This window comes from Spea bombifrons, chromosome 7, assembly GCF_027358695.1.
Source record: "Spea bombifrons isolate aSpeBom1 chromosome 7, aSpeBom1.2.pri, whole genome shotgun sequence".
In the NCBI taxonomy this organism is placed as follows: Eukaryota; Metazoa; Chordata; class Amphibia; order Anura; family Pelobatidae; genus Spea; species Spea bombifrons.
The window spans coordinates 8,491,906-8,517,562 of NC_071093.1; the positions used below are offsets into that span (position 1 = coordinate 8,491,906).

The 25,657-nt window shown below is 39.4% G+C and overlaps 1 protein-coding gene across 14 annotated transcripts in view; it reads right to left on the reverse strand.

Moving 5' to 3' along the window:
- The window catches only part of BAZ2B (bromodomain adjacent to zinc finger domain 2B), a 92,974-nt gene that overhangs the window by 5,415 nt on the left and 61,902 nt on the right, over nucleotides 1-25,657 (reverse strand). For 3 of the 14 annotated variants that reach the window (XM_053472207.1, XM_053472198.1, XM_053472200.1), the window contains 26 exons: nucleotides 21,963-22,121; nucleotides 19,912-20,070; nucleotides 18,893-19,077; nucleotides 18,563-18,748; nucleotides 17,533-17,919; nucleotides 15,180-15,804; nucleotides 14,016-14,300; nucleotides 13,421-13,481; nucleotides 12,549-12,657; nucleotides 11,796-11,897; nucleotides 8,945-9,155; nucleotides 8,535-8,627; nucleotides 8,170-8,231; nucleotides 7,978-8,043; nucleotides 7,201-7,266; nucleotides 5,824-5,868; nucleotides 5,516-5,548; nucleotides 4,396-4,461; nucleotides 4,091-4,231; nucleotides 3,550-3,804; nucleotides 2,900-3,114; nucleotides 2,611-2,685; nucleotides 2,285-2,519; nucleotides 1,879-1,941; nucleotides 1,191-1,335; nucleotides 337-977 (listed from right to left, as the gene is read on the reverse strand). In XM_053472207.1, coding sequence (XP_053328182.1) covers nucleotides 337-977; nucleotides 1,191-1,335; nucleotides 1,879-1,941; nucleotides 2,285-2,519; nucleotides 2,611-2,685; nucleotides 2,900-3,114; nucleotides 3,550-3,804; nucleotides 4,091-4,231; nucleotides 4,396-4,461; nucleotides 5,516-5,548; nucleotides 5,824-5,868; nucleotides 7,201-7,266; nucleotides 7,978-8,043; nucleotides 8,170-8,231; nucleotides 8,535-8,627; nucleotides 8,945-9,155; nucleotides 11,796-11,897; nucleotides 12,549-12,657; nucleotides 13,421-13,481; nucleotides 14,016-14,300; nucleotides 15,180-15,804; nucleotides 17,533-17,919; nucleotides 18,563-18,748; nucleotides 18,893-19,077; nucleotides 19,912-20,070; nucleotides 21,963-22,121 — 4,670 coding nt within the window. The remainder of the gene's footprint in view (nucleotides 1-336; nucleotides 978-1,190; nucleotides 1,336-1,878; nucleotides 1,942-2,284; nucleotides 2,520-2,610; nucleotides 2,686-2,899; nucleotides 3,115-3,549; nucleotides 3,805-4,090; nucleotides 4,232-4,395; nucleotides 4,462-5,515; nucleotides 5,549-5,823; nucleotides 5,869-7,200; nucleotides 7,267-7,977; nucleotides 8,044-8,169; nucleotides 8,232-8,534; nucleotides 8,628-8,944; nucleotides 9,156-11,795; nucleotides 11,898-12,548; nucleotides 12,658-13,420; nucleotides 13,482-14,015; nucleotides 14,301-15,179; nucleotides 15,805-17,532; nucleotides 17,920-18,562; nucleotides 18,749-18,892; nucleotides 19,078-19,911; nucleotides 20,071-21,962; nucleotides 22,122-25,657) is intronic. The other 11 variants (XM_053472208.1, XM_053472211.1, XM_053472210.1 and 8 more) reach the window with 8 other exon arrangements.

Consider the following 25,657-nt stretch of genomic DNA (forward strand, 5'->3'; position numbering starts at 1 on the left):
ATCTTATTTTTAAACTCATAAAAAAAAAAAAAAAAAAAAATACATGCTCTCAGTTTTTGTGGTCAAAGTTAAAAAATAAGACAAACAGTGAGAAAATCACAAGGTATATTTATATGATTTATAAAAAAAAGCAAATAATGCTTCAAGCTTTTGTGTGGTTAATTAAAAAAATATGTAACAAATTACTAGGTATACTTATATATTTTTATACAGACACACAAACAAACGTTTAGAAAATCACACTGAAATGTGCCAGATTTAGTTTTGCTTCCATTTAGTCTCAAGTTCGAAAAGACTACAATCCAAAAACAAATGCATTCGAGTAGGTCCTCTTACCTGGAGCGGAGGCATAGTAAATGGGTTTAATGCCATCGGGCTCTGCACGGATGATGAATTTCCAGCTGGAGATAAAACGGGTGATGGCGGCTGGGAATGAACCCGAGGCTGTGTCGTGGGTGGAAGAGGTGTGGATGAGTCTATGTGTGTTAGAGAAGTGTTATCACACGGTGACCTGGGGAGGAGGCTGAACCATTGCCTGCCTTTGTCCGTAAGAGTTTTTAGCAGCTGTTCGTTGGGAATTATTGAAGAGTTGTAAAACTTCCCAGATCCGCAAACAGGCGGAGTAAATGGATTCAAGTCAGTTTTCTCAGGATTGCTCTGAGATGTACTGGGTTGTAGACTAATGGGTGTACTCCTTGCATTATTCTGGTAGGGTAATGCTCCACCATTTGGAGAAAGAGATGCTTTTTGGAGAACACAATCCATTTCTGGAGTCATCTTTGCTACTTCGAGTAGCTTGCTAAGTTTTGAGAAGGAGCCAGGCTTTTGGAGGAATAAATTTGTGGTGTCCTTACTATCCCCATTCCCTGGGTTCAAACAATTGACCTTGTCTTGAAAGCCTTCAAAAGACTCTTCTTTAATCTGGATATTTTCTGCCTTCCTTTGTTTCTCTTGCTCTTTAGCCATTTCCTCTGGACCTAAAATATTTTAAAATGCATTTAACAAACAATAATTAAATTCACCTCCACAGCATTAATGATAAAATGTAACAACTAGGTTCCTATATGCACACATAACATATTCATTATGGTAATATGGTAATCCCTAACCACAAACATTCTAACAGAAACATATTATCGGACATAACTTTTTCACATAGCTGTTAATATAATGTATTTTATATAGCTTACCTTCTCCACTCTCCATGGCTTCCACAAAGATACCGCCGCACTGTGGCAGAACCCAGTATCTGCGTTTGTAGCGATCTTGACCAAACATCATTGACCGCAGGGAATGGGATGATTCAAATAATTTCTTCCTGATCTGATTTTGTTGCTGTTGGTACAATATATAGACATTAGAGGAAAGTTCTATTATATTATGGCAGCAGCAGACCACAAATAAAATCAGCCACATTGCTAATTTTCATTCCTGTCTTTGCATTGAGGTCACAAGTTAATGGAGGAAAAAAACAATGGTAGATCTCCAAGGAAAGAACCCTGAAGCTGATTTTGATTTGCCTATGAGCGTGATATGCAGTGCCAGATTATATAGTAAACACTTGCCTAGGGGCATCTAGCACGGTACTGAATAATTTGGCTACTGTCCGCATGGTTTCAGTAGCCGTCTAGGTATTTAGTGGAGACGTAGGGCCAAGTGCCAAGTGAGTCAGTGTTTATCTTTTTTGCCAAGGAACAAAACCAAGAGCCATACATCTAGGGGCCTCAAAAAGTCTTAATCCAACACAGATGACATGCATGGACACACTAAGTTGACCACACTTTAAAACAGCCTGTGAATGCAACTTACTACGAAACACTGTAAATGTGTAAGAGAAACAAATAATTCATGTTCTTGATTCATTACAGTATAAGTTACCTTAAGCATCTTTTCAATCTGTTTTTCCAGTTCCTCCACTGTGGCTGTTTGGTCCCCATCGTCCTAAAATAACAAAATGCCACATATTAAGACCCAGAAGATAACTACTGGAAAACCAACTTCAATAAAATAATAAATTTAAAAAGTCTAAAGCATCAAGTAATAGAAAAAAAAATGTATTGCTGGACAAATAGGATACATTCTGTCATAAGCAACGACTGACCAGGGAGAAAATATATTCTTTAGAAGGAATAAATCCTCACTTAGGGTGACTGACCTTTACTAAATATTAAATGTTTAAAATATAAAAAAATGTTTTTACCTTTACAAAAAGATATTTCCCTTTATTGTTACAATGAATTCTCGATATATGCCTGTAACCATATTTTAAAGTCTATTGCTATACCTCATCATCACAGGTTTCTGATTTTTTTCCTTTTTTGTCTTCTTCGTCCTCGTCATCGTCTTCTGCTTGTTCATCACTGTCATCATCCTCGTCATCATCATAGTCACTGTCAGCTCCCTTCCGTCTGCGCTTTCGGACAGAAGCTGGTGTTCCAAGAGAATGCTGCTCGTCTCCTCCATCTCCGCCACCTACTGAGTCACGTTTTCCTGTCTTTTTAGCATGTATCATTCTTAGCCTTTAGATGAAATAATTAAACGTCAGCCCTGCTCAATTGAAGGAGATTCAATTGTTGTTGAGATTAATACAAAATCAAGAAACACACTTACTTGCGCAGCTTGCCTTCCACCATCCATTTATCACGCCTTAAATTGGCCATGTGGTCAATACTTTTATCAATTTCACTATAAATTGGAAAAAAAAAAACTGATAAATAAAAAAAATACCAAACCATGCTCAATTAGAACATATTATTATTTTTTATTGTTTTATATAGCACCATCAAATTCCGTAGCGCTGTACAATGGGTAGACAGAAAATTGACTAACAGATATATATATATATACACACACACACACACACACACACACACACATCATCATCATCAGACAGAATTACCTGACCACGCATTTGCTGCATGCAAGTTCGTTGACAAGGAAAGCAAGAACGGAGGCCTTCTGTGATGGAGTGTGCGCTTGGAAAGCTTTGGTCTTAAGACTCTCAGTAAGTTCTGTTTGCCCACAATGAGCTTCCATAAATATCTGCAGAATCTCTGAAACATTGTCGCGGTTTATGCCAATATTCATTAAATGTTCCCCGAGAGAGGTTTTTGCCTGAATAAGAAAAATACATTTTTAAATTACCAAAAATTTATTGTATTCTTTAGTGTGCTTAGTATTCTTTACTCTGGATGTTTCATCATGTAAAAGCAACAGAAACTTTTAAGAGCTTTTTACCAACACTGAGATGAGTTACAAAGGAGTTAAGTTCAGCATTGAAACAGCCCCTTTAAACCATGCACACGTTTCCATAGATCAGTAATTCAAATAGAATGTATGCAAGGATAGGATGTGGCCAGAATATAGAAAATGTGCTAAAGTATTTAACAATAAGGATTTACCTAGATCACAGATGAGATGCTGTTTCTGTAAGTGATGATCTAATGTAACTGAATTTAACACTAAGGAAGAATATGGTGCTTTAGTTAACGGGGACCGCTATGAGTTGGGCCGATAGGCAGTAAATGATGTGAGCCCCTGGATTATTACCTTGTATCCTGGTGGGACTCCAGGGTCACAAACGGCAGCAGACAACAGCCTCACCAACAAGTCCTGTACCTCTCCCATGCTATCGGCCATATTGAGTAACCCTTCTTGGAGAACACTCAGTGAAGGGACATCGTTGTGCACATCAAAGTCAAGCACTTTGCCAAAGTTGCGCAGGAACTGGATCACCATGAGGCAGTCGGAAAATGTGTTACCAGAAAGGACTAGTCCAGGGATACGTGGAAGTTCTGGCAAAGGCTGTGAAAGAGCAGACACCTTAGATGTTACTTAGTGGCAAAGTTTTTCTTTAAGATGTTACAGGGCAAATATGGAACATATATAACTGTAGTGAATTAACCATTTATCTGGCCAACTGTAAAAAAACAAGATAATGTGAACGAGCAGCGTGGGAATTTATTGGGAAGAACGACGAACACATAGGAACCCAACACAATGCTATATAGTTTAGACTTCATTTCCCACCCAGCAGCCGATATTGCTCAAAGAGAGTTTCCCAGGGTGAAGATTTGGTGCAACTTTATACCTTGTGATCAGCTAAACACATGTCCTCTGCGGGCTTCTTTAGCTCTTTGGCCAACTCAAGCTCTAATCTTCGCTGTTCTAGTTTGCGTTCTTTGTTAAGCCTTTTTTCATCCTGTTTTTCTTGTTTTAAACGTTCTCGTTCCTTAGGAGAAAAAAATGAAAACACAATCAGAGCCATAGTACTGACTAATAATTCTATATTTATAGCTTTAGAGCGAAAAGTACAGCCTCCATGAGGAATGTTCAGGTCCCATCAGAAGAAACACTCAACTGATCATTCATACGGCGTCACTCCCCACCACTTACCTCGGCCTTCTTACGAGCCTCCACTGCCTTCAGCAGCATTACATGTTGTCGTCTCCTCTCTCGTTCCTGCCAGATGAAATAAAATCAGACCAGGTTCAACGCACAACATGCGCTATTCAGTGAAAACAGAGCCAAGAGTTGCAGACTTGGCTCCGAAACACGATGAATACTAAAAAAATACAGGACAGGTGAGGCTGAATGCGTGCTGTTTTAGTAGTGGTTTAGAATGCAGGTATACAATCAGAAGCAGCAAAGGAACGTGATGAGTAATGAAGACATATAACGAAAAGCATACGGAGTATACTTGTGGTCAGTTATGGTGTGATGCTCCTTTAAAAGCTTGCTAGCAGGACATCAAAGCATAAATATCGGCCAAAACGGGCTGATTACCTTACATCTGCTTCTGGAAGCTTGCAGACATTTTTTATTTATTTATTTATTTTTTTAAAGCCAATTGATTAAGGATCTACCTGACCGTATTTGCAGCCAAACGGTATAATTTATAAAGATACAGGTAATTGCGAGATTACGGTTTTCTTTGTTGTGGACTAAGTGACAGAAATGCAAATACGTATGGCTCGACATGCATGAATGGAAGAAGACTATTGAGAAGAACCATCCTTGGATGCATTGCATAAAACAACTAGAGCTGCAGCTAGCCTGTCTACAGAGAACACAAGATTTTCAGGATGCCTACAAGGAACAGACTCTAACATCCATATCCGAAACTACTAATGCAGAACAGTAGAGATATGTAGCATTCTGGATATATAGAAGACGACCTTACTCTGTTACGGAGTGTATAATTTGGGTGGAATTAAAACTAATTTCTACTTAAGGGAGAGAAGTGCGCCTCCGATATTTTTGTCATTTTACAAAGAAATCATTCTGTATCCGATATTTTCGTTATTTGACATTTTATTTTTCCGTTATCTTTCTGGAAGGTGATGTAGCTTGAGACGTATTATTAAGCAGCAGATGTATGCAATGCACTGTGCTGTTAAGCCATGCAGGGGGTATGCGGTATGACAGCAGCCGGCGTTTAACTTTATGCATTGCTATGAGAACCATATCACAACCAAATCACGATGCGGTGTTAGACGTACAAAAATAAACATACCCATACCATATCTAGTCTATGCCTCTCCAACTCCTGGTAGAAAGAGTTGGCACATCATTACGAAACAGAAATGAACAGAGATAAAAAAAAATACCACTTTATAAAGAAGTCAACTCCCCAAAGACCCCAATACCAAAGCAAGCTAATACATACAAAAGCAGGAATCTTTACAGAACGTGTCATAATTAATAAGACATTGCTGATTTGCTTGTTGTTGGAGGGGTTATACCCCAGCAACCTCAAAGTAGCCAAATTAAAAATTGATTGCAATGCTAGTTAATTCAGATCTAGTATGAACAGGTACAGACCTGATGTTTCAGAAGGACTGCCTGCTGCCTTCGCATTTCCTTTTCCTTTGGAAGAAAACAGAAATAAGTCTTACGATCAGCGGTCAGCCGTCACAGATAACGCGGTTATTACATGTAATCACGATCCAAGCTTTGGTGGTAAACAATGCTATTGATGACTGAGATCTGCACTAAAATACATGTATCAAGGTGATAATTGAACATTCTCACAAGAACTGATGTATATATAAAATAATAATGTACAAGCTGATCTTTTTCTAATGCGGTAAATTATACTGGAACTCCATCCTGTATCAAATTGGCTCATTTTACGCCTCTAGCAGGCAACGACGTTTAAATTGCTCTCTTTGAAATCCTGGCAGATGTTTCAGCACACCTGCACAGAAGATTTATTTGACAATCTGCAAAGCTTTTTTTAAAATATCGTTAAGTATTTAAACTTTGATGCCAATCCCAATATCCAGTTCAAGGTCTAACGCATCGGAACAAAGTATGAGTATGAGGTCTGACACGTGTTATTCAGCTGATCTAGTCTGCCTATTTTTTCTACCTGTTCGTTTCTGTTTGAGGACAACCTCTGGACATAGCAGTCATCAGGCCTGTCTCCAAGGACCTCCAGCAAGTTATTACTAACATAAGTGTGCTTATTACTAACACTTTTCTACGTCTGAAATCGGTAACTAATCATTCTGCTTGTTATTACCAAACTGGAACAATAATATTGACTGTGGCACTTTAAGGCCAATGGCTGGATAATCGCATGCTACATTGCAGAGATTGCGGCGGAATCTCGCATAAGGCCAGGCACAGGGGGAGTTAAAGGGGAGGCGATGGCAAGTACTGGCCAGCTGGGCAATGGTCTATGCCCATTACCAGTGAAATATCCCCAGTAAATGGATGGACAATGAAACATCAACACAATAACCTCCATGGCTCTAGGACCACACTCCTTTCAACTAATTTTTCAAGAATGTGCGTGTTGGTGATGGAAGGCTCATTGGTCTGTAGTTTGGTTTCTCATTGAACCTCTCATTCTTCAAACTCCACACTATGGGAAACATTGCATATTACTCTTGCTTGCTTACCCATGCTCTTGTTAGCTTTACCAACACTTGCCTTTAACAAATAACAAATTGGCTTGTACAACTTTTGTCTATTCAAGTATTGCCTATAGAAACATCGGAAGGACACACAGATGCAGGCTATACACATAAACACGGTATATGTCTGAATACACGGTAATACCTCACTAGCTACAACTTCATTCTTGGTAATAAAACAAATAATTGGATCTCAGTTCCTTCTCATAGAACCCAACGCATATTTGTTCGTAATAGACGTTTGGAATGAGAGAGGATGCTGGTTATCTAAACTAACCTTTATACGTTTCTCGGCTTCCAATAATTTGGCATTTGCTGCTTCTTCCTTCTTTTTCTTTTTAGCCTGTGCATGCAAAACAGGTCTCAAGGTCATGCAACAGCACAACTACAATCTTCAAACTTTATCAGATTCATGAAAAAAGGCTACATGCCTTCCTGGCTGACAGAGAACAATATATGATACCGCACAATGGAGCAGAATCCCTCCCGGCACGCAGCCGTTCGATTAAACAAAGTCTGTACGGTTAAAAGGTCAAACGCCTATTAGCGGAATAAGAATATCTGAATTAAAAAGACCACAAGGGCAGAGTACCGCTTACGTTTCTTTACGTAGGTGCAGCAACGTATTTAATGAAGTTCACGGGGTAACTTCATGGGTGTTGTTGAACTACAACTCCTATAATCCTTTGCTAGCTGTTGGCTAAAATACATGGGGATTATTGTTCGCTATCCACTTGAGAGGTCCTGCTTAGCTACCTGTGCATAATATGGCATCAAAATGCCGAAAGTTTCTAAACAAATTATTTGAAGGTGTTTCCCAAGTAAATAATTTAGGGTTTAAGACACAAACTTTCTCCATCAGCTACTGGTTGTGTTCGCTAATAACGTAAGTGTTTTTACTAGCAGATAAGTAAAGTGCGGCTGCTCCATTAACACACGGGACAGGTGACGCCACAAATTATGTATTAATACGTACTAAACATAACATGCAGAAGTTAAAAAGAGCAATTGTAAAAATGATCAAAACCGCCAAAAAACTTGGTTACTTTTTTACCTCTAGAATTTGTTGGGCACGAAGTTCTTTCTCCATTCTTACTTGCTCAATCCTTTTGATTTTTTCCTAAAAATTAAAAGTTCATTAAACAAGTTAATATTGAAAGAAGGAAATGCTTGAATGCTTGTTTGTATCTATATAAACAAGGCCCAGAAGAACAGCCACATACATATATAATGAACTCAACCTTACCTGTTGTTTCAAAATTTTGATTTGTTCTTTCTGTTTTCGCTTTTCTTCGGCAGCCATGATAGCTGGGAAGAGATAATTTCACATTAGAATGCGTGTGAATGAAGAATAAGATGGTGCAAGCGTCACTTTGTTCTGATGCTAACATGTCAACGGCAATCAGAACCTGAAATATTAGGGTCTCAAAGATACCCCTGAAAGACTTTGGGCTAGAGACGTCACATAACCGTAATTCAGCCAGATCTTCGCTGTGTCCCCTTTTAACCGATGCACTTATCTGATGACAGGCAGCCATGTTTGGCGCTATTACTACACATTTTGGATAGGTTTCAGGGCAGGTTCTCACAAATATAACATTGCGTTTATACCTTGCTGTTTTTTGGCTTCCTTCACAGCTCGGGCTTGTTCTTGTTTCTGAAGCTTTCGAAGAAGTTTGATTTGTGCTGCCTGTCTGGCTATTTCTGAAAATGAGGAAAACTAGGATTAATAGATTGGTGAAAGCAGAGGATCACAAGAATTATTAACCAGTTCGGAGCGTAACATACTTCTGCCACTCCGGAAACACAGAGGACCTTTACGGATTAATAAACATTGATATAACCAGACGAGAGGGCCCATTATGTGATATGGGGCTTTTCAGGGATCCTTTCTTACAGTAATTAAAACAAATAAATAATACAAACATTAAAGGGCCAGTTATGGGCAATTAACTGGCAATACTGAATATATTCCAATAACAAGAAGAGGCAGAGAGGCATAATTAAGCTGTAACGAGCACCTTGGGCTTGAAGTTTTCTCAATAGTTTAGCATCGTCGTTCATTACAAATTCAGCGCTGCCGACGTTCGGTGGTCGGCCTTTTCGCCGTCTCATCCGCGACTCTTCTCGCGCCTGTTGTCTCTCGGGATTTGGCGGCCGTCCTCTGCGGCCTTCCATGGCTCGTATACGCGGAACTATTTCTTCGTCTTTCAGAAGATACCACTGCATTCCCTTAAAACAGGTTCACAGAGACACACTGAATGAAGACTATACATGTAACCATAACACGCAACCGCACATGTGACGTTAGAGCTGAGATTTACCATGAATACAGAATACTATAATGACTTCATTTTCTATCTCGCAAACACGTGACTGTCCACCCCGTCTAAGGTAGCGATGAATGCTTTGTAGTAGTGATGTGATGATACAGAGTTAAAATATGGACAGTACAATGGGTATGACATTTTGAAGTTTGCTGCCACAATCCTTAAAAATAAAGTCATTTCTGATAATGTACATTTGGTAGTAAACCGCTGAATATATACAACCCGGGGGTTTACAAAACTAAACTGGTTAGGGTTTATGTACCAACAAAAATGTAAACATTTACAAAATGTAAAGATGTAATCAAGAAATAAAGCAATCAAGAGCATCCTCTCTATATGTTGCCATGGTGATTTAACCGCAGTTACTTATATAATCACATAGCTATAACATGGACATGGATATTTAAGGCCTTCACCCCTACAATCAAAGTTAAGTTAGGATTTCTTTCCCTCCTTTTGCAAATCATTAATATTTTAAAAAATTTTGCGAAAAACATTTTATCCCACAGTGAAAAAACAATTAGTAAGCAAACAGAAGCTACAGATGTTTGCACCATTTCAGTAAAAAAAAAAAAAAGATAAGTAAATGCAGGTAAATTGACCTTTTTATAAAGTATAGGAAGTATATTCCTTTAAAACCCATAAACAACCTCATAAGATCTGTCTTAAAAATTACAAAACCCAATATAACCCCAGGGAAATTCAACATTTGGAAAAACAAAAACATGCCCAGTGTATTTTACTTTAATTGCCCCCAATGTAAATGTTTAAACAATTAAGTATGGTGTAAAAAATTAAAAAAAATCATACATTTTCAATGAATTTTTCATTTGAAATTGTCCTTACTGAAATAAAGGGCTCCATTTTGTGTGCGGAGGCCGCAGACACATCCCCGACGCCTGCGATCCTTCAGGGTGCCGGAGTTCCAAGCGGTTAGGCAGTTGGACCTCACGGGCACCCCGAGTTTTTTTTTTTTCTCAATCTATTCAAGATTGGAAAACTTTATGAAGGGAACGAGGAGACGTAACAAAGCTGCTCCTACACCACGCAAGGGTAGTTTTATAATAATAAGCGCTGGTGCTAACGATAACACGCGCTGTTCAACATTATCTGTAAACCGAAGATCAAAACGTAAACTCCAATCATCTTTCTCCAAATTGCCGTCTAATCAGAGGCTGAACATACATCTTTAAAGCACTCATTTTGCTTAGATGTTTTTTTAATATATTTTCTGTAACCTTTCCCATGTTCTTTATTCTCCACGAGATTCTATAGCGCGTTTCCGACTTCTAAGCAATCTTTGTAAACTATCTTGTGAGATTTCTCTTAGCGCGGACTTCACCGAGAAAGGAGGTCCGTAAATGAAAATGTCACAAAATAGATCAGAAACAAATCACTGATTGCAAAACCCAGACTCATTCCTTTTAAGTGATAACTTTTAGTCTTTCACATTGTTTTATCTCCTGCCCCTGAACCCGCCAACAGTACAATCTAAAGTAGACATTGACTGAGACCTCAAGACCACCGGGCACAAGCGAACACACATTAAAATGTCCGAGATACTTTGCTACAGGCCATGATACTATAGAAAAGCCTCTTTATAAGATCAGCATGAGCCTTTACACTTATCCGTTAAAAATGTCTGCAAGCCTTCAAGAACAGATAACTGATCAGGCATTAACGATCATGGCACCAAAGTAGCATTATTTAATTAATTATTCATTAAAGGGGCTAATATGTTACAATTTATTAAAACTTGTCACTATTACGGAATAAGTGATGCTTACAGGATCTTCTAACAGTGGTCGGTCTGTCTGTCCCGAGTTAAAATTCTCTGCTTTTGAGATGGGTATTGAACTGTGATAAGGCAAGATACCCCCCCCCCGCTGCAAAACTCACTGGGGGCATCCGAAGTGCGGCCGGTGAGCGCAGGGCATGAAAAAGCAACTAGAAGGTTTATCTGTCCATAGAACCCCTACGTTTTGACTTCAGTCCATGGGTTTGATCCGGCGCAGTACACGCTACAAATACCGTATATTGTCCTGAATAAATGGCAATTTTTCCCTGCTTTTATTCACCCCTAAAACGAAGGTGTAGTTTATACTCAGAACATCCTTGCTGTAAATCAGACGTTTCCAAAAACTAAATAAAATAACATTAATATGTTTAACAAATAAAAATGTTGCATTTTTTAAATTAAATTCTGTTTCTCAAATAATTATTGCACATCACATGATTTATACAAAAGTTCAACAATTTGCGGTATCTAAACGCCTAATTACATGAACACAAAACAATACTAAAAGACAAAAAAGCAACATCACACCGCTAACACTACCACACACACACTCATTTTTATTCTAATTGTGACAATAAACCTATCACAATGGCACAAATCTAGGCTTTGAAACTTTACGGCAATCTGCATAAAATTGACGAGTAGCCAATATGGAAAAAAGGCGCATTTTTAAGAAATACGGCTTTGCAACTAATTTTTTAAACTACGTGGACTATAAAATTAAGTTTGGTTTTAAGTGGATACCTGTGGTCCATCTCGTGCTTCATAGAAGTCACCCACTCTTATTTTTGCACTGAAGCTGAAATTGTCCCTTGTGATATCCATTATTCCATTTCTGGAGAGATACTGAAAAAATCACAGATTTTTTCACTTCAGGTCGGCATGCTCTACTGGCAACGTACATACTAACACTAGAGCGTGTTATCGAAGGACTTATTGTTCTACATTCTCCCTCAGATATAGAACATGCTGAATTTATAGCTGAATAAAACCTTTACAATACTCAGATTTAAAACACAAAAATGCTTCAAAAGTTTTGTGTTTTTATTCTGAATATATATATAAAAGTGTAACAATTTGTACCTTCCAGAACAGAATACCAGGCAGCCAATGGGAGGCCAGCAGGGGAGATTCCATCTCTCATTGGCTACAAATGTGTGTATAACAGCTTATCAGCTTCCATGTCTTTAAATGGTTCTTCATTCATTATCTTTTAATATTTATTTAATCTTAGTAGTTAAAATAAAATGATCTTAATATATAGCAATTTGGGGGCGACCTAGTGTTACTCAATGAGCAGCATGTCTATATCCAAGAAAGGAATATATTCTTAGCAAAAAAGTCTTTTTTCACATCTGATTCGCACATACAAGTAGCACACCAATTCTTAAGAAATACATTATAAGAACAGCTACACCCAACAAGAAATTGTACAACACAGACATACGGAATTACTGCCCGTTTTTCAGTAGACCACGAGCTACATGAATAAAATACCTTCATTACTTCTGGGTACTGCCTGAATTTCTTTCCACATGGAGCGTAATAAGCCACTTCTCCTTGAAGACGTCCACCAAAGTTCTTAATTCTTGTTTCCCTTTGCCAGCTGTGCGAGATATGTTTGTGGTGTTAAAATAAATACTCATTCTGTACATTTCTGCAAGGGTCTTAGAAAGATTCCGCACTAAAACAACACCGTAATTCTGTTTTTTTTCTAAACCTCAAGCTGACCTGAGTGGTACCTCATGTGAAAACAGTTATAAGAAAAGGAACACGCCAGTTTATTTGGTCAGCTTCTGGAACTCAAAGGACCAAAAGATGGGACAGAGAGAGGAACACCTGCCTATGACCCATGAAGAATGTCTTCTTTGTTTTTAAGTTATTGTAACTTGTTGAGTGAGGAATGGGTATTTTAGCAATGATTCATGTTTTTTCTCTCTATTAATACACCTGCAATGCTGGCCTGTTAAAAACCCTGCAAGTTGTTAAGTTCATCCAAGATACCAAGACATTTTAACGACCCCCCCCCCAAAAGAAGGTCACCCCCCAAATATCCATGCAGACAAAGTCACTCAGAACCCACCACCCCCATGGAGGTATACTCTCATCAGCTCCTCAACGCACACACGTTCACTCAGAACCCACCACCCCCATGGAGGTATATTCTCACCAGCTCCTCAACGCACACACGTTCACTCAGAACCCACCACCCCGATGGAGGTATATTCTCATCAGCGCCTCCTTGCAGGCACATTCTCTATGCACCTCCGCATGAATATTCTCGGCTGACCCTCTGCCCCAGACACGCTCTCTTCATACCCACCGACAGCAAATCAGGAACGAAATAAATACAACAAGGTACAACATACCCATATTCCAATGGAATCCGAAGGTCCTGTTCATCAGTTACTCTTCTTTTCTTTCCAGAACCTACATGGAAATGACGAATGAAAAAAGTCACCTTGCGATACATTCTGATTATCAAAAATCTGAATGTATAAACTAACACTAACCAGCCAAAAATGCCTGTCTATTAAAGAATTTAAGTAATTACAGCTACTTTAGTTTCTCTGCATATAAGTAATTACATATAAATTAAATTTTCACTCTATTTAAAAAAAAAGGGTTTCAGATTTTGTACTGGATTCTATGGTGCTGTTATAATATTAGCTATTAGCTTTTTTTTTTTACATCAATGATTTAGGATTCAGTCTTCTAATCACACGTTATATTCGCTCCTCTAATTACATAATATTGGAGATATTTTTTGTTGAAGGAAATAGGATCCAAGAATTATTTTCTGCTTGGTTAAGATTTAAAGCTATATTCTCAAAACGTATACCTATAGTTAAAGTGTTTTTCAGGAAGCAAAATTATCTGTTATTGGTAATTTGGATACACAGGAATAAACTACCAAGACCTATATATATTTAGAAGAAAAAGAAAAAAAAAAAGGGATAATACCGCAAGGTGTATTTGGACTGAGAGTTGAAGACGTGCCGAGGAAGTCTGGGGATTGAGTCTCAGGTGAGAGAGCAGCCGGAGCAGAGCTAGGAGTCCTGACAACCTGCAGGTTGAGGGGTGTGGAGTGCGATATAATACTGTTGTTTGTGCTGTTTACAGATGGAGTCATTTTGCCAATCTTCAGCGGGGTTTTCTCTCCCTCCGTATCACTGTCTGAGATGTCTTGATCTTTATCATCATCTTCTTCCGATCCGTCGGACTCAGATTCTGAGTTTGTGTCCGATTCTGCATAAAACAGATGCAACGTTTGCTGGATTTGTGACACTTTCACAAATCAAAAATATTAAATGTCTAATATTAAATATAATACCTGTAAATGTATTCTCTGAATTGTGATAGAGCAGAATGTAGTGTGAATATTTGTTTAAAGACTAGTACATAGGCCAATACTTCTTGTCCCCGTGTCCTTTAGTTAGGGCTATAAATAGAATTCATATTTTAGAGCCTCTTGATCAGAGGAGAAATCAGATTGCCTCTTGGAGTCAAGAAGAAATTTTCCCCCCTGATGGCAGAATTCGAAGTAGCTTAGAGTTTTTTGCCTTCGTATGGATCAAGAATAGGAAGGTTAGGTAGAAGGGTTGAACTTGATGGACTTAGGTCTTTTTTCAACCTTATGTACTATGCAACCTGATATCACTACTCCTGGTAGAATAGGATGGCAGTATATAAATAATAATACATCTGTCCTTGTGTATGATGGTATGATTCATAACCATGTACACAATGAATTAGAGTATTTCTTCAATAAGTATATGTATTGTTCCATATATAGGATTATGTGACCTGTTTGTTGTTTAATAATTAATACAAACTGCACATTCTAAAAAAATAATAAAAAAATAGCGAAGTAAAGTTAACAATAGTTCTGTTGTGCAGCAAAGCAGTTCCACCTGGCAAACTAAAGGTTAAATTAATGTAGGTACTGTGCCTATTAAGATATGCACTTTGGCATCTTGTTAACTAGTACCTTTGCTCTTACATGTTACAATATACAGTAATTACACATCACATCATATTAAATATTATATTGTAATGCTATAGATGAGTAAAGAGCTTGGGCTTCAATTGTTCATTATTACTTATATTCATAGAAAAAGCACCAACCTGATTGACTATCAGAATCATCTTCATCCTCTTCACCATCATCTACATCATCCTCATCATCCTCGTCTTCGTCGTCATCTTCTTCATTGGAGTCATCTGAATCCTTGCTGCTGGGAATGTCCGAATCCGTCCCACGGAATTTGTCCAGCAGTGACTTTGCGACATTGTGACGGTGGGAAGGCTTTATTGCTGGTGTTGAATTATTGACCAGGACTTTATCTTTGCAAAAGCTTTGTACAACAGGAGAAGTGGATGTCCCAAGGACAGATTTGTTGGATGAAGAGTTCTTTTTCACGCATGAGCTTAGATTAATTGGCGAGGAAAAGGGGGATGACGGAGATGGGGAAGGGCCATCATTTAACTTGCCCTGGCTCTTTGTCTTGGTCGTAAGTGCAAGGGGGGCATCTTGGATAACACATGGAATGACTCCATTTGGTTGGTGGTTGCCCAACAATGCATTTGCCAGGAAAGGATTAGAGTGGTTGTTTTCTAAAGATGCTGGATGATGACCTAAAGAGCTAGACACAGCACTGGAGACTGGTAGACCTACAAGTGTCTTCTTCTGGTGCTTGGAACTCTCATGTGTCTTCTTTAACTGTGCTGGGAATGTATGCTTCTGCTGATCCTACAAAAAGAGAAGACAACAAAATGAATATGTATTTATGAGCAGTTATTCAGCAAACAGAAACATCAAGCTATCGATGAGCCTTCTACCTACACATGTGTTTGTCTCTTGTTTCCAAGAAGAGGGGACCTCTATTGCCAGTATCGTGAGAGTACGGTAAGTGGAGATCTTACATGTGGTAGGTTATAAATCTAAAAACCATTTGACATCAGATAAGACCCATTTGGCCCATCTAGTCTCTTGATGTAGTCTCACATGTTCCTTTGGTCATATCACTGTTGGCTTTATGTTTGGAAGATACTTTAATACTAGTAATGATACTTCAAGCCAGTGTTCAGATGACATTCTCCAACCATAAAAATTCACGAACAGAATATAAGTAAGGAGACTGTGCTGGGACACATAAAAAATAAATAAATGAGGCCCCAGTCATATTTAACACGATGCGCTCCTGTAACCTTCTCATTCCGCTCTCTGTGAAGAGGGCAGGCTTGGTTAGGAGTCACAGCTGAACGTCTCCCAAAGGGACCGTTTGAGGTAGAACCAAGTAAAACAGAGCCTATCGTCTGTAGTGTTTGAATAAATTATTTTCTCAAGAGTCATTAGCCACTGAGATTATGTTTAGATTTATGAGCATGTCAGTGATTTGATAGCAATACTGCAATTTCCTTAAATGTTTCTGTGCTGGGAATACGTGCAAAAAATAGCTGCTTTTAAGTGTTTGTCTAAATAAAGACATATAAAAACAGTCTCGCCGCCTCAAATCAAAAATGTCTGGAGCATGAAAAACACATCATAAAGCACACTATTCATTAAAAGCAGTAAAGGGGATTTTTGAGAATATTTTTAACCCACCTGCTTGAGAATACATTATTCTAATGGTATTTATGCCACCTAATTAATTCACACAAGGTTTTAACATAATAATGCAAATACACAAACATGTACCGTGTTACCAATACACAGCCGATCAATAAAACCCACAATTAAAAAGAAAATGAATCAAAGGTATCTTTTTTTTTACGATAAACTCTGAACTTTGGAACATTCCTGAGATTCCTAGACTGATGTCTAGGAGTTTTTTATATATATATTAAAGGGAGCAGAACATAACACGGGCCGCCACTTTCTACATACTATCTATGAGAAAAGCAGTGATTAAATCATAAAGGAATGTTGCTTGGCATTAGCCACTACGAATGCAAAGCGATTTTACCATGAAATAAAATGAATTCAGTAAAAAAATTAAAACAGATAACCATCAGCTCCAAATTACAACAATTATTAATTCACTGACATGAACACAGTTCTGTACCCTGACCTTTAACCTAAACAAATGATTCTGCAGATCAGATACTGCCGAGTTTATTGTTAATTCCACCGGGAGCTGATGGGTCCGGGAGGACCTGGCAAGGACTTTCTGCTACCAAGATTTCCTTTAAGAAGTAAATATATATACTTGTCACGTAGCGACTAGACAGCTTTGGCAATTAGCTACAAAGGCCAACGCATGAGTTTGGAGATCCGCTTTATTGTTTTTACTTGTTGTACGCACAATTCTTAAAATAATAATAAAAGCGACACGACGTTATCTTAAGAGAAACCGATATGTTTCTATTCGAGCAATTCTTCACATATGCAGATGGACAGTTGGACAATTTAAAATTTCTAGCTAAAATGAATGAGCACAATCCCATTAATAAAATAACACAAACACTCGTTTCTTACCCTTTTTATTCTTAAGTCACTGGGTAACTGGGTAGAGTCTTCAGAGGTATTTTTGTTCCCTGTTTTGAGTCCATCAGAAGAGGGAGCTACATGCTTCAAGCTTGCGTCCTTGTTGGACTGACCTAGTAAAGATACAGGCTTTGCGCTGGAAACCAGCCCCGTACTCTGGATTACACTTGTGTGTTTGTTCACAGCCTCCTCCTTGGCCTGAGAGCTTTGGAAAACCAGCGGGAGAGACAGAACCTGAGTGTGTTTCTGCTGGGACGGGAACGGTGAGTGCGCTGGAGGGTCAGGAAGAAGAGGTATCTGCTGGTGTGGTCTTTTCTCCTGTGACTTCTCAGCTTTAGTTCCCTCCGTTATTAATTCTGACATATTATGTAATAGCACCTAGAAAAAACAACAAAATATCAAAATAATTCAGAAAACCCTTGTAACATTGGCCTCATGGAACACAGAGTACCCGAGATGTGAATACATTTAAAGGGACAATCCAGCCTTCGCATGCACTTTTTCTGATACATGAAAGAATTCATCATAACCCATTCGCATGGTTTGCCTGGACCACAGCACCTCCGGTTAATCAGTACATCTGCTATACTCATGCAAGAGTTTTAGGGGGTCTAATGAGACTCCCCACGCAGCCAACACTGACGCAATCAGCAGAGAAGGGGATAGGTATGCAAATTGATTAGCTTCATATGAACACAAGATTATGAGGAATTGAAGATATTCACTGTAGAAATATTATATAAAGAGTCTAGAGCAGGGGCACTTAATACATAGGTGATCCTCCAGGACAACTGAAGTCCTCAGAAAGGGCGACAAGAACTGGAGCATTCTATTAAATTGAAGCCATTATTTAATTTATAGTTTTCCCCCTGATAATAGCACATAATAACAAAGTGAGCCTTGGTGTTCAATGTCCTTTAAAATGGCTTAACACTGTAAGGTTCAGAGTACCGTTAGATCCCATATACCAGAAAGGTGAAAAGGATGCAACATATTTTTAGGAGGAAACGCAATGCCGCACCTTGTTTGTCGCTTTATTTTGTGCTTCGGTCTCAGAATCGGAATCATCATCGCTATCGTCTATACTCGGGTCCTCCTCCTCCAAGTCATCAGAGTCACTAGTACTCACTCCATCGCTTGAGGTGTCAGAAGATGATCCAGAGTCACTGGAACTGGAACTTTCAACCGCTTTCTTCCTCTGCTTTTGCTGGAGAGATAAATTCATTATTCCGGTTTTTTTCCCCACCCACTAACACTCGGCATTACGGTTCCCAGTCCCACATATTTACTCTTTCCCCCATATCACTATGTCTAAGATACACTATGCCGTCTGTAATTAGGAAAGAAATACCTTGTCTTTAGTCTTTTCACTTCTAACATCCATCTTGCTCTTCTCTTGGTTACATGGCCGACCCACGATGCCCGGGGACACGCTTTTAGCTTGTCCTACAGTACTTGTGTTAGTTGTTGATAATACAGATGAACAGTTACTTGTGACTAATGTTGGGCTAATTCCATTCAAGGATCCATTTATCCCTTTAAAGAAAAAAAAACATATTTAGATTTTGCGCAATGAGATGGGCTTAAATAAATAATCTAACAAATCTAGGAATACCTTATTATAACCTACAGGGCATAAATAGAACACCATGCTGATTACCAAGGTACAGATCCATTCTATTGGAATCCAAAAAGAAATATATTTTTTGATACGTTAAATATCAAAACCCCTATCTTTATTACATGATCAACTGACCCAAAATCTGAAATACTACAAGTAGCAAAACGCAACAGAAAATCTCAGACCATAGACATCATTTTTTTGTAACAAAGGGCACATTGTACTGGTCCTAAATATAAGGTACATTTTATTCATCCTAAAGTATCTGGTGTTAAGAAAAAAAACCCCAAAACACTGCTTTCTAGGGGAAAATAAACTTTAGGCACAATTTTATTTTTAGAAAACAAAAGTTTACAAAAAAGCCGTGAATATAGAAAGTGTGCCATTTCTTGGATCTGAAAAACATCTAACATCAGGGCAGTTAACAAAAAAAACATATCTGGGCAAAAATAAAGCAAGATTGCCAAGAAGATAACACAAGGAAAACAAATCCAGCCAATTACATACCGTATTGGAGCAAATCAGAGAAATTTGCTGGAAACAAATCCTAATTACATTTCTATAGTTTAACTAATAACCATAATTACTGCGGAAACAAAGTGACTGTAACTACAGTGATAACTAATCATTATGGATGCTTATTGCATTTAAACCACCCAAATTACTATCGAGCCCGTGGAAACTGAATATTACACAGATCAGCATCACTTTTTGTTTTTTAATCTGCGGTCCGATGTCCCTTACTGTACCTTTTTCCGCGCTGCCGCGTCCATTTTTGCCTGCGGTTCGGAGGTGGAAAGAGGAGTCGTGATTTTGTGCCGGAGCACTGAATAAAGGAGGGATCCCTAGCACCGGGGGGAAAAAAGCAGCCCGGGTGTGAGGATCAGTAGCACGCCACCATTCTACACCTGGAAAGCAAACAGAAACAATTACAAGGTATTTAATTAGTAATTGATATTTATCATTATTATCTTTTATTTATATATAACAATTTATGCAGGGATTCAAGGAATTGAAAAGGTCTGACAAAAAGTGACAGATTAAGACAAAGAGTCGCTGTGACTCCTGTAAGAGAGGACAGGGGGTAGAGTGATCCAATGTCCGAATTTTGAGGATAAAGTCTCCTTACTGAGGTCCAACTCCTATTTGTGCCCAAAACTGTCCCTGCACACACCCCCTCTAGCACTCAGACGCATATACACTCTCATTCACACATCTTGCACTGAGCCTGTATTCAAAGCGGCCGCATGATTACAGAGTAAATGGGCACTTTGGAAGGGGTAGATCGGGGACCACAAGCCTGTAATCCAGGACATTTACAGATAAAAGGAAAGGATCAATTACAGCTCCATAGGTAAAGACCACTGCAGAGCGGGAGCCCCCACAAGAGCTGCGGTTTTGGAGATGCTCTGACCCAGTCGTCCCTCCATCGCAATTTGCCGCTTGTCAAAGTCGCTCAGATGCTTACGCTGTCCGTTTTTCTGACGCATCAACTTTGAGGACGAAACGTTGACTCGCTGCTTAACATATCCCACCCCGTGACAGGCGCCATGATAAGATTATAGGTGTTATTCACTTAGATAATAGGGAAAATGCAGTAAAAACCCTGCTAATTGTACATTTGCTCTATAAATGAATGGAAATCAACATATAATCCGGTAAAACTGCATCTGTGAATAAACATGTTTTCATTTTAACAGTAAACAGCGGTGGGGCAGACTTTTCATACGACTCTGACCCATCGATGTAACAGAATAAATTATAATGATACTTATTTTAATACATTTGTGGAGACATTTTCCCCCTGTTTATATACACACACGTTATTTTGAGCTCAAGTTTCAGTGATTTTGTTAAAAAGCCAGTCTAATGTAAGTCACTGCTGCGCCAACAAGCAGTTCCTCTCCCCGTGCACTAAAACCCATACATTATGGATCCTACAAGTGCTCCCGGAGGGCCACTACGCAGCCAATGACTCCAAATGTCTTCAGAGAGTCGAGGCAACATTCATTTTCTCCAAAGAGGTGGAAATAAGCAAAAACAATAAGCGGAGATTTGATAGCTTCTGAGCGTGTGTGTAAAACTCTAGGGTGCCCGAGGAGCGGTATAACACGGCACGGGGGGGGGTCGTAACAACACGCGACATAAAGAACTTCATATACCATTAAACAAGGACAAGCTGTCTACAAGCAGACGGGGATGGAGATTCACCCTTTGGATCCGGGTCTACCGCTTGTGTGTAATTTAGTAGGTTCTCTTCTTCCAGAGGCATCAGCCGGACCCATCTACAGACTGAGTCCACCTGACAGTATTTATACGTTATACTAATACAAAAGTTAAGTTATACTTAATGTATTGAGAAAATAAATGAAGTAAATGTAGTGTTTTTTGTCATCAGACGTTTTGATGATTCGGATATTAACGGCAGGTACGTTAGACAGATATTCATTATAAAACAGCTTGTTAAGTATTACAGATCTAATTCCCCGGCTCCTGAACCTCCACAGTTGCCGTGCCGGACTTGTTGAGCCCACAGAGTAATGGCGCTGGCGGCTTCACCTGTCCCCAGAGCGGCAAAATGAACACCACAGATGCCTCATTAATGGTGTCCAGAGTAGGCTTAGTCTCTTTTGGGTTAAAATGCAAAGCAGTCCCACTGATTCGCCAGACTTGGGATACTTTGACATAGTGTCGTGCTGAGCAATATATGGCGGCATAATGTGACGGAATCCCAATACATATGCCTTCTACAAAGAACAAAGCAAGAATTCAGAGCGAATACCCTCCAGAGAAGTCTTACCTGGAAAAGGTGCTAGCTGGGGGTGCGCTGCCAAGGCCGTGGCTGCCCCAAGGGTTCCCAAACCACCAAATTCGGAATGCCCTGAGCTGGCTGCGTGAAGACCGAAGACTGGATGACTGACCATTGGAAAGGCACTCGACAGATTGAACGGCAAGTGTCCTGCATTTGTGAAGAAGCAATAGATTAGTGTGATCAGCAATCCGGAAATAACAGACCAGCAGCGATGTATACACCTGCAGCGAACTGTGAGGGACATGCGGCAGAGATCCATACGGAACTTTGTAGAATAAAGAATAAGGACCTTTTGTTCCAGTTAGTTGATTTGTTATGTTACACACTACTTGTTGTGCCCGGTTTACCTATTGTACAGCGCTACGGAAAAGGATGGTGCTATATAAAGCAATACATAATAATTTGGTCAACTGTCTTCTCCAAAATGTAAAGCTTCCGCCCGGCTTTCCCGCTCACATTATGTAGCTTCGAACGTCTATTTCTCCTTGTGTTTTTTGCACCGTGTCTAGACAAAAGATCTGCGTTCGGGCAGAATCCAAGCAAGACACATAATTACGGCACTGGACCCTTTAAACCTCTGTCTGCGTCCCTTTGATACACAAAGATCATGGGATCAGGGGATCGTGTCATTCTTTACATTTATGGCGAGAATGAAAATACTCGCTGAACTTCCATAGTAATTAGCTTTCATTTTCAGTCGGCGCCTGCAAATCCCTCTCTCTCCAGCTAGAATTTTAAGATTTGCAAAGCAAATGTAATGTCTGCTAAACAGCTCGCCACGGCCCAAAACACCTTCCACCGGGAGCAGACAATCCTTATCGATGAGCAGATTCGTATCAATAGACTGCCAATATTTTCCTATCAATACACTTGGGCAACACCATCAGATAAAGCAATGCTGGGGTATTTAATAGTACAATCTCACTACTGTTTAATCCCGTTTTGGTTAAATAAATATTCAAGTAGTTTCCTTCTTTTATAAACACAGCACCCATCGCTGTTAGAAAGTCACAAATCATTTCTTGCACAAGCATCATCATGTTAATAACAGCAACAATAATATTTATTAATAATTAATAACAATAATAGCAACAAAGTTCATGGCCAGGAAAAAAAGTGTTTATTGATTTTTACACAACCAGTTCACATTTTTTTTAACTGAATAACTTAATATTGTTTTTATGATTACAGCGTAAGGTATACGGCGCTACGTAGCAGCAATACACAAAACACATGGAGAAGAGAGAAAAGCTATCGATAAGTTCCCCCCGGATACGTTTTATTTATCACCGTTAATATGGATTTATTGCTGCGATCCCTCCCTTAAAAACATGACCTAACGTAATTGTCGCTGCGTTCCTCCTAGATCTTGTTTTGCGGGTTTCATGTTGAGCTTCAGAAACATCTTTAAAGACACCGTAATGACTTTGTTTGCATGGGCTGCATCCTCCGCCGGGGCGCGGAGCCGGAGACGCTCCCAGATCTGTTCTTAATACGGAGGGGAATCATTTCCATTAACAATTATCTTTTGGTGAAGGAGAGAGTTATGGGTCCCAAAGAGGGCCTTGTTGTTTCTTCTAACCCTTTGCTCCCCGTCGCTAGTTACACACCGAGACGAAAGTCACTTAAAGTTTAAGAGCCAACCGATGCTGTGTGCCTCCTCGAATTCCGGATCGAGAAGAGTTTTTACAAGCAGAGATTCTCTTTGAAATGGGGATTTGTTTAAAGCGCGTAGTAAAAATCAGAGTCCAGACGCTCACACCCTCGTGTACTCCGCATTCTCTAGGACCCCACTGTTGTCAGATACATTTCTGCTGCTTTCTGTCATTTAAATGCTACTCCAAATGCATTGGATATACCATGCACATTAATGTACGTTATGTACAGCTATTGGGGCTTATTCACTAAATGTAGAACTGGCGGCTGTGATGTGTTTTAGGTCCTTTTCTTCACACTACATTATGAGCTTGGCTTGCCCCGTATGATGTATATTTAAGTCATCAAGGTTTCCTTACATATTGCATTACACATGGCCAGCTCAGCTCTTCGCCCAAGAGAAATTTGTTGGGGTTGGCCATTTATAACAGTGAAGGGATTTACACCGCAGCTCTCCTTTCAGTCAATAAACACCATTTTAGCGTCATCATAGGCCACTAGATTGAAAGAGTGGATTGAAAGCATGCAGTGGGTTAAGATCTAACTCTGTATCTGTGAAAACGGACTATTTCAGTCCTCTGATCGGTAGGCAATCATTGCTTTGCACAGAAGATGGGCATACAAAGTTCATTCTTGAAGGAGAAGTAAAGTGAATTATATGCCATTACCAATAAACTATCGTTTGCCAGATAATCGAGTTACACACGATTACAAAAAATCTAGTAACCCGCGGCAATGACACGGTACCTTTACCAGAACCGGTACTAATGTGCATTTCCTATGCAATGCATTTGGTTTACGGTCAATACTCCATGCAGTTATTCACCGTAATGGCTTTCTCCAGCGGGATGAAATAGAGATGTGCGCAGACTTAAACACTTTACGCTTTGTCATAAAGTTTTATAGCATGATTCATGTAATCATATTTTTGCTTATTTGGACAGACTTAAAGGAACGTTAATGATTAAAGATCATACGCCGTGCGCGCTAATGCAGCATACAGGTCATGTTATTAAGACGATCATCGGCACGGACTTGCTCTTATGTGGGTCACCTACACGAGCTGTAACACAAAGGCGTTGGACCGTCGGAGGCTTGTCTTCCCTCCGTGTAAGTTGTCCGATGATAGAAGACACGGCTACGCCGGAGATACTGCATCGATATAAAGAGGTGACCCAGTTATCTGTGGTCCCATAACGCAGGCCACCTTAACGGATCAGAGTTTCCACCAATGCAGACAGAAGTTGCGTAGTAAGGTGGACCTTCTCCAGAGATATATTTCATTGAGCGAATGAAATAAACCCAATTTAAGACAACTTGTACACGTGTGATGAGCATTCCAGATTATCCGGGGCCGGCGTGAATTGCCATTTTAACAAGTTGTCACAAGGTGTGGGGTTTTTCCCATCTCCATTTCGTGTGCCGTTCCTCTTAGACATAACAGTAATTGAGCTGTCTAACGCCTCGAGCGGATAAGCCCTGGAAGATCTGCCATTGTATGCTTTCCTCTTAACGTTAGAGACTGGAAAGGTTTCTTATAGTCTTATGACTCCCGGTGTCTGATTCACATCACATGACAATTAAGCATTCCCTGGAAAATACTAATCCAACTGGTGTAAAATTCTACACGATTAAAGAATTGGTTTGGACATGGCTTGGGTGTCCACCTAGATTAAGTATGGCGTCTCCAAGCTGTACGTCTGTCTTATTGACGGCCCGATATAAATACACAAGTAAGGTGCTAGTTACCACTCATCTGTAAAAGACAATAAATAAATAAATCAGTGAGTATTTTTTTGGGGGGGATGTTAATATGTGTGCATCGGCAACTCTCTGGCTATGTTTTAATGAAAAGCCTAAGGAGAACAGGATTTTTAAGTCTTATATTTAGGAACATATAAGAAGAGAGATTACGTTAATAAACTGTTTGCTTTATTCTGACCCTTTTCCTCAGACCTTGAGACGGTGTTCGGGAGGAGAACCGGAGGTCACTTTGGCCATCCTGAATAAAACCATCTCTCGTCTGG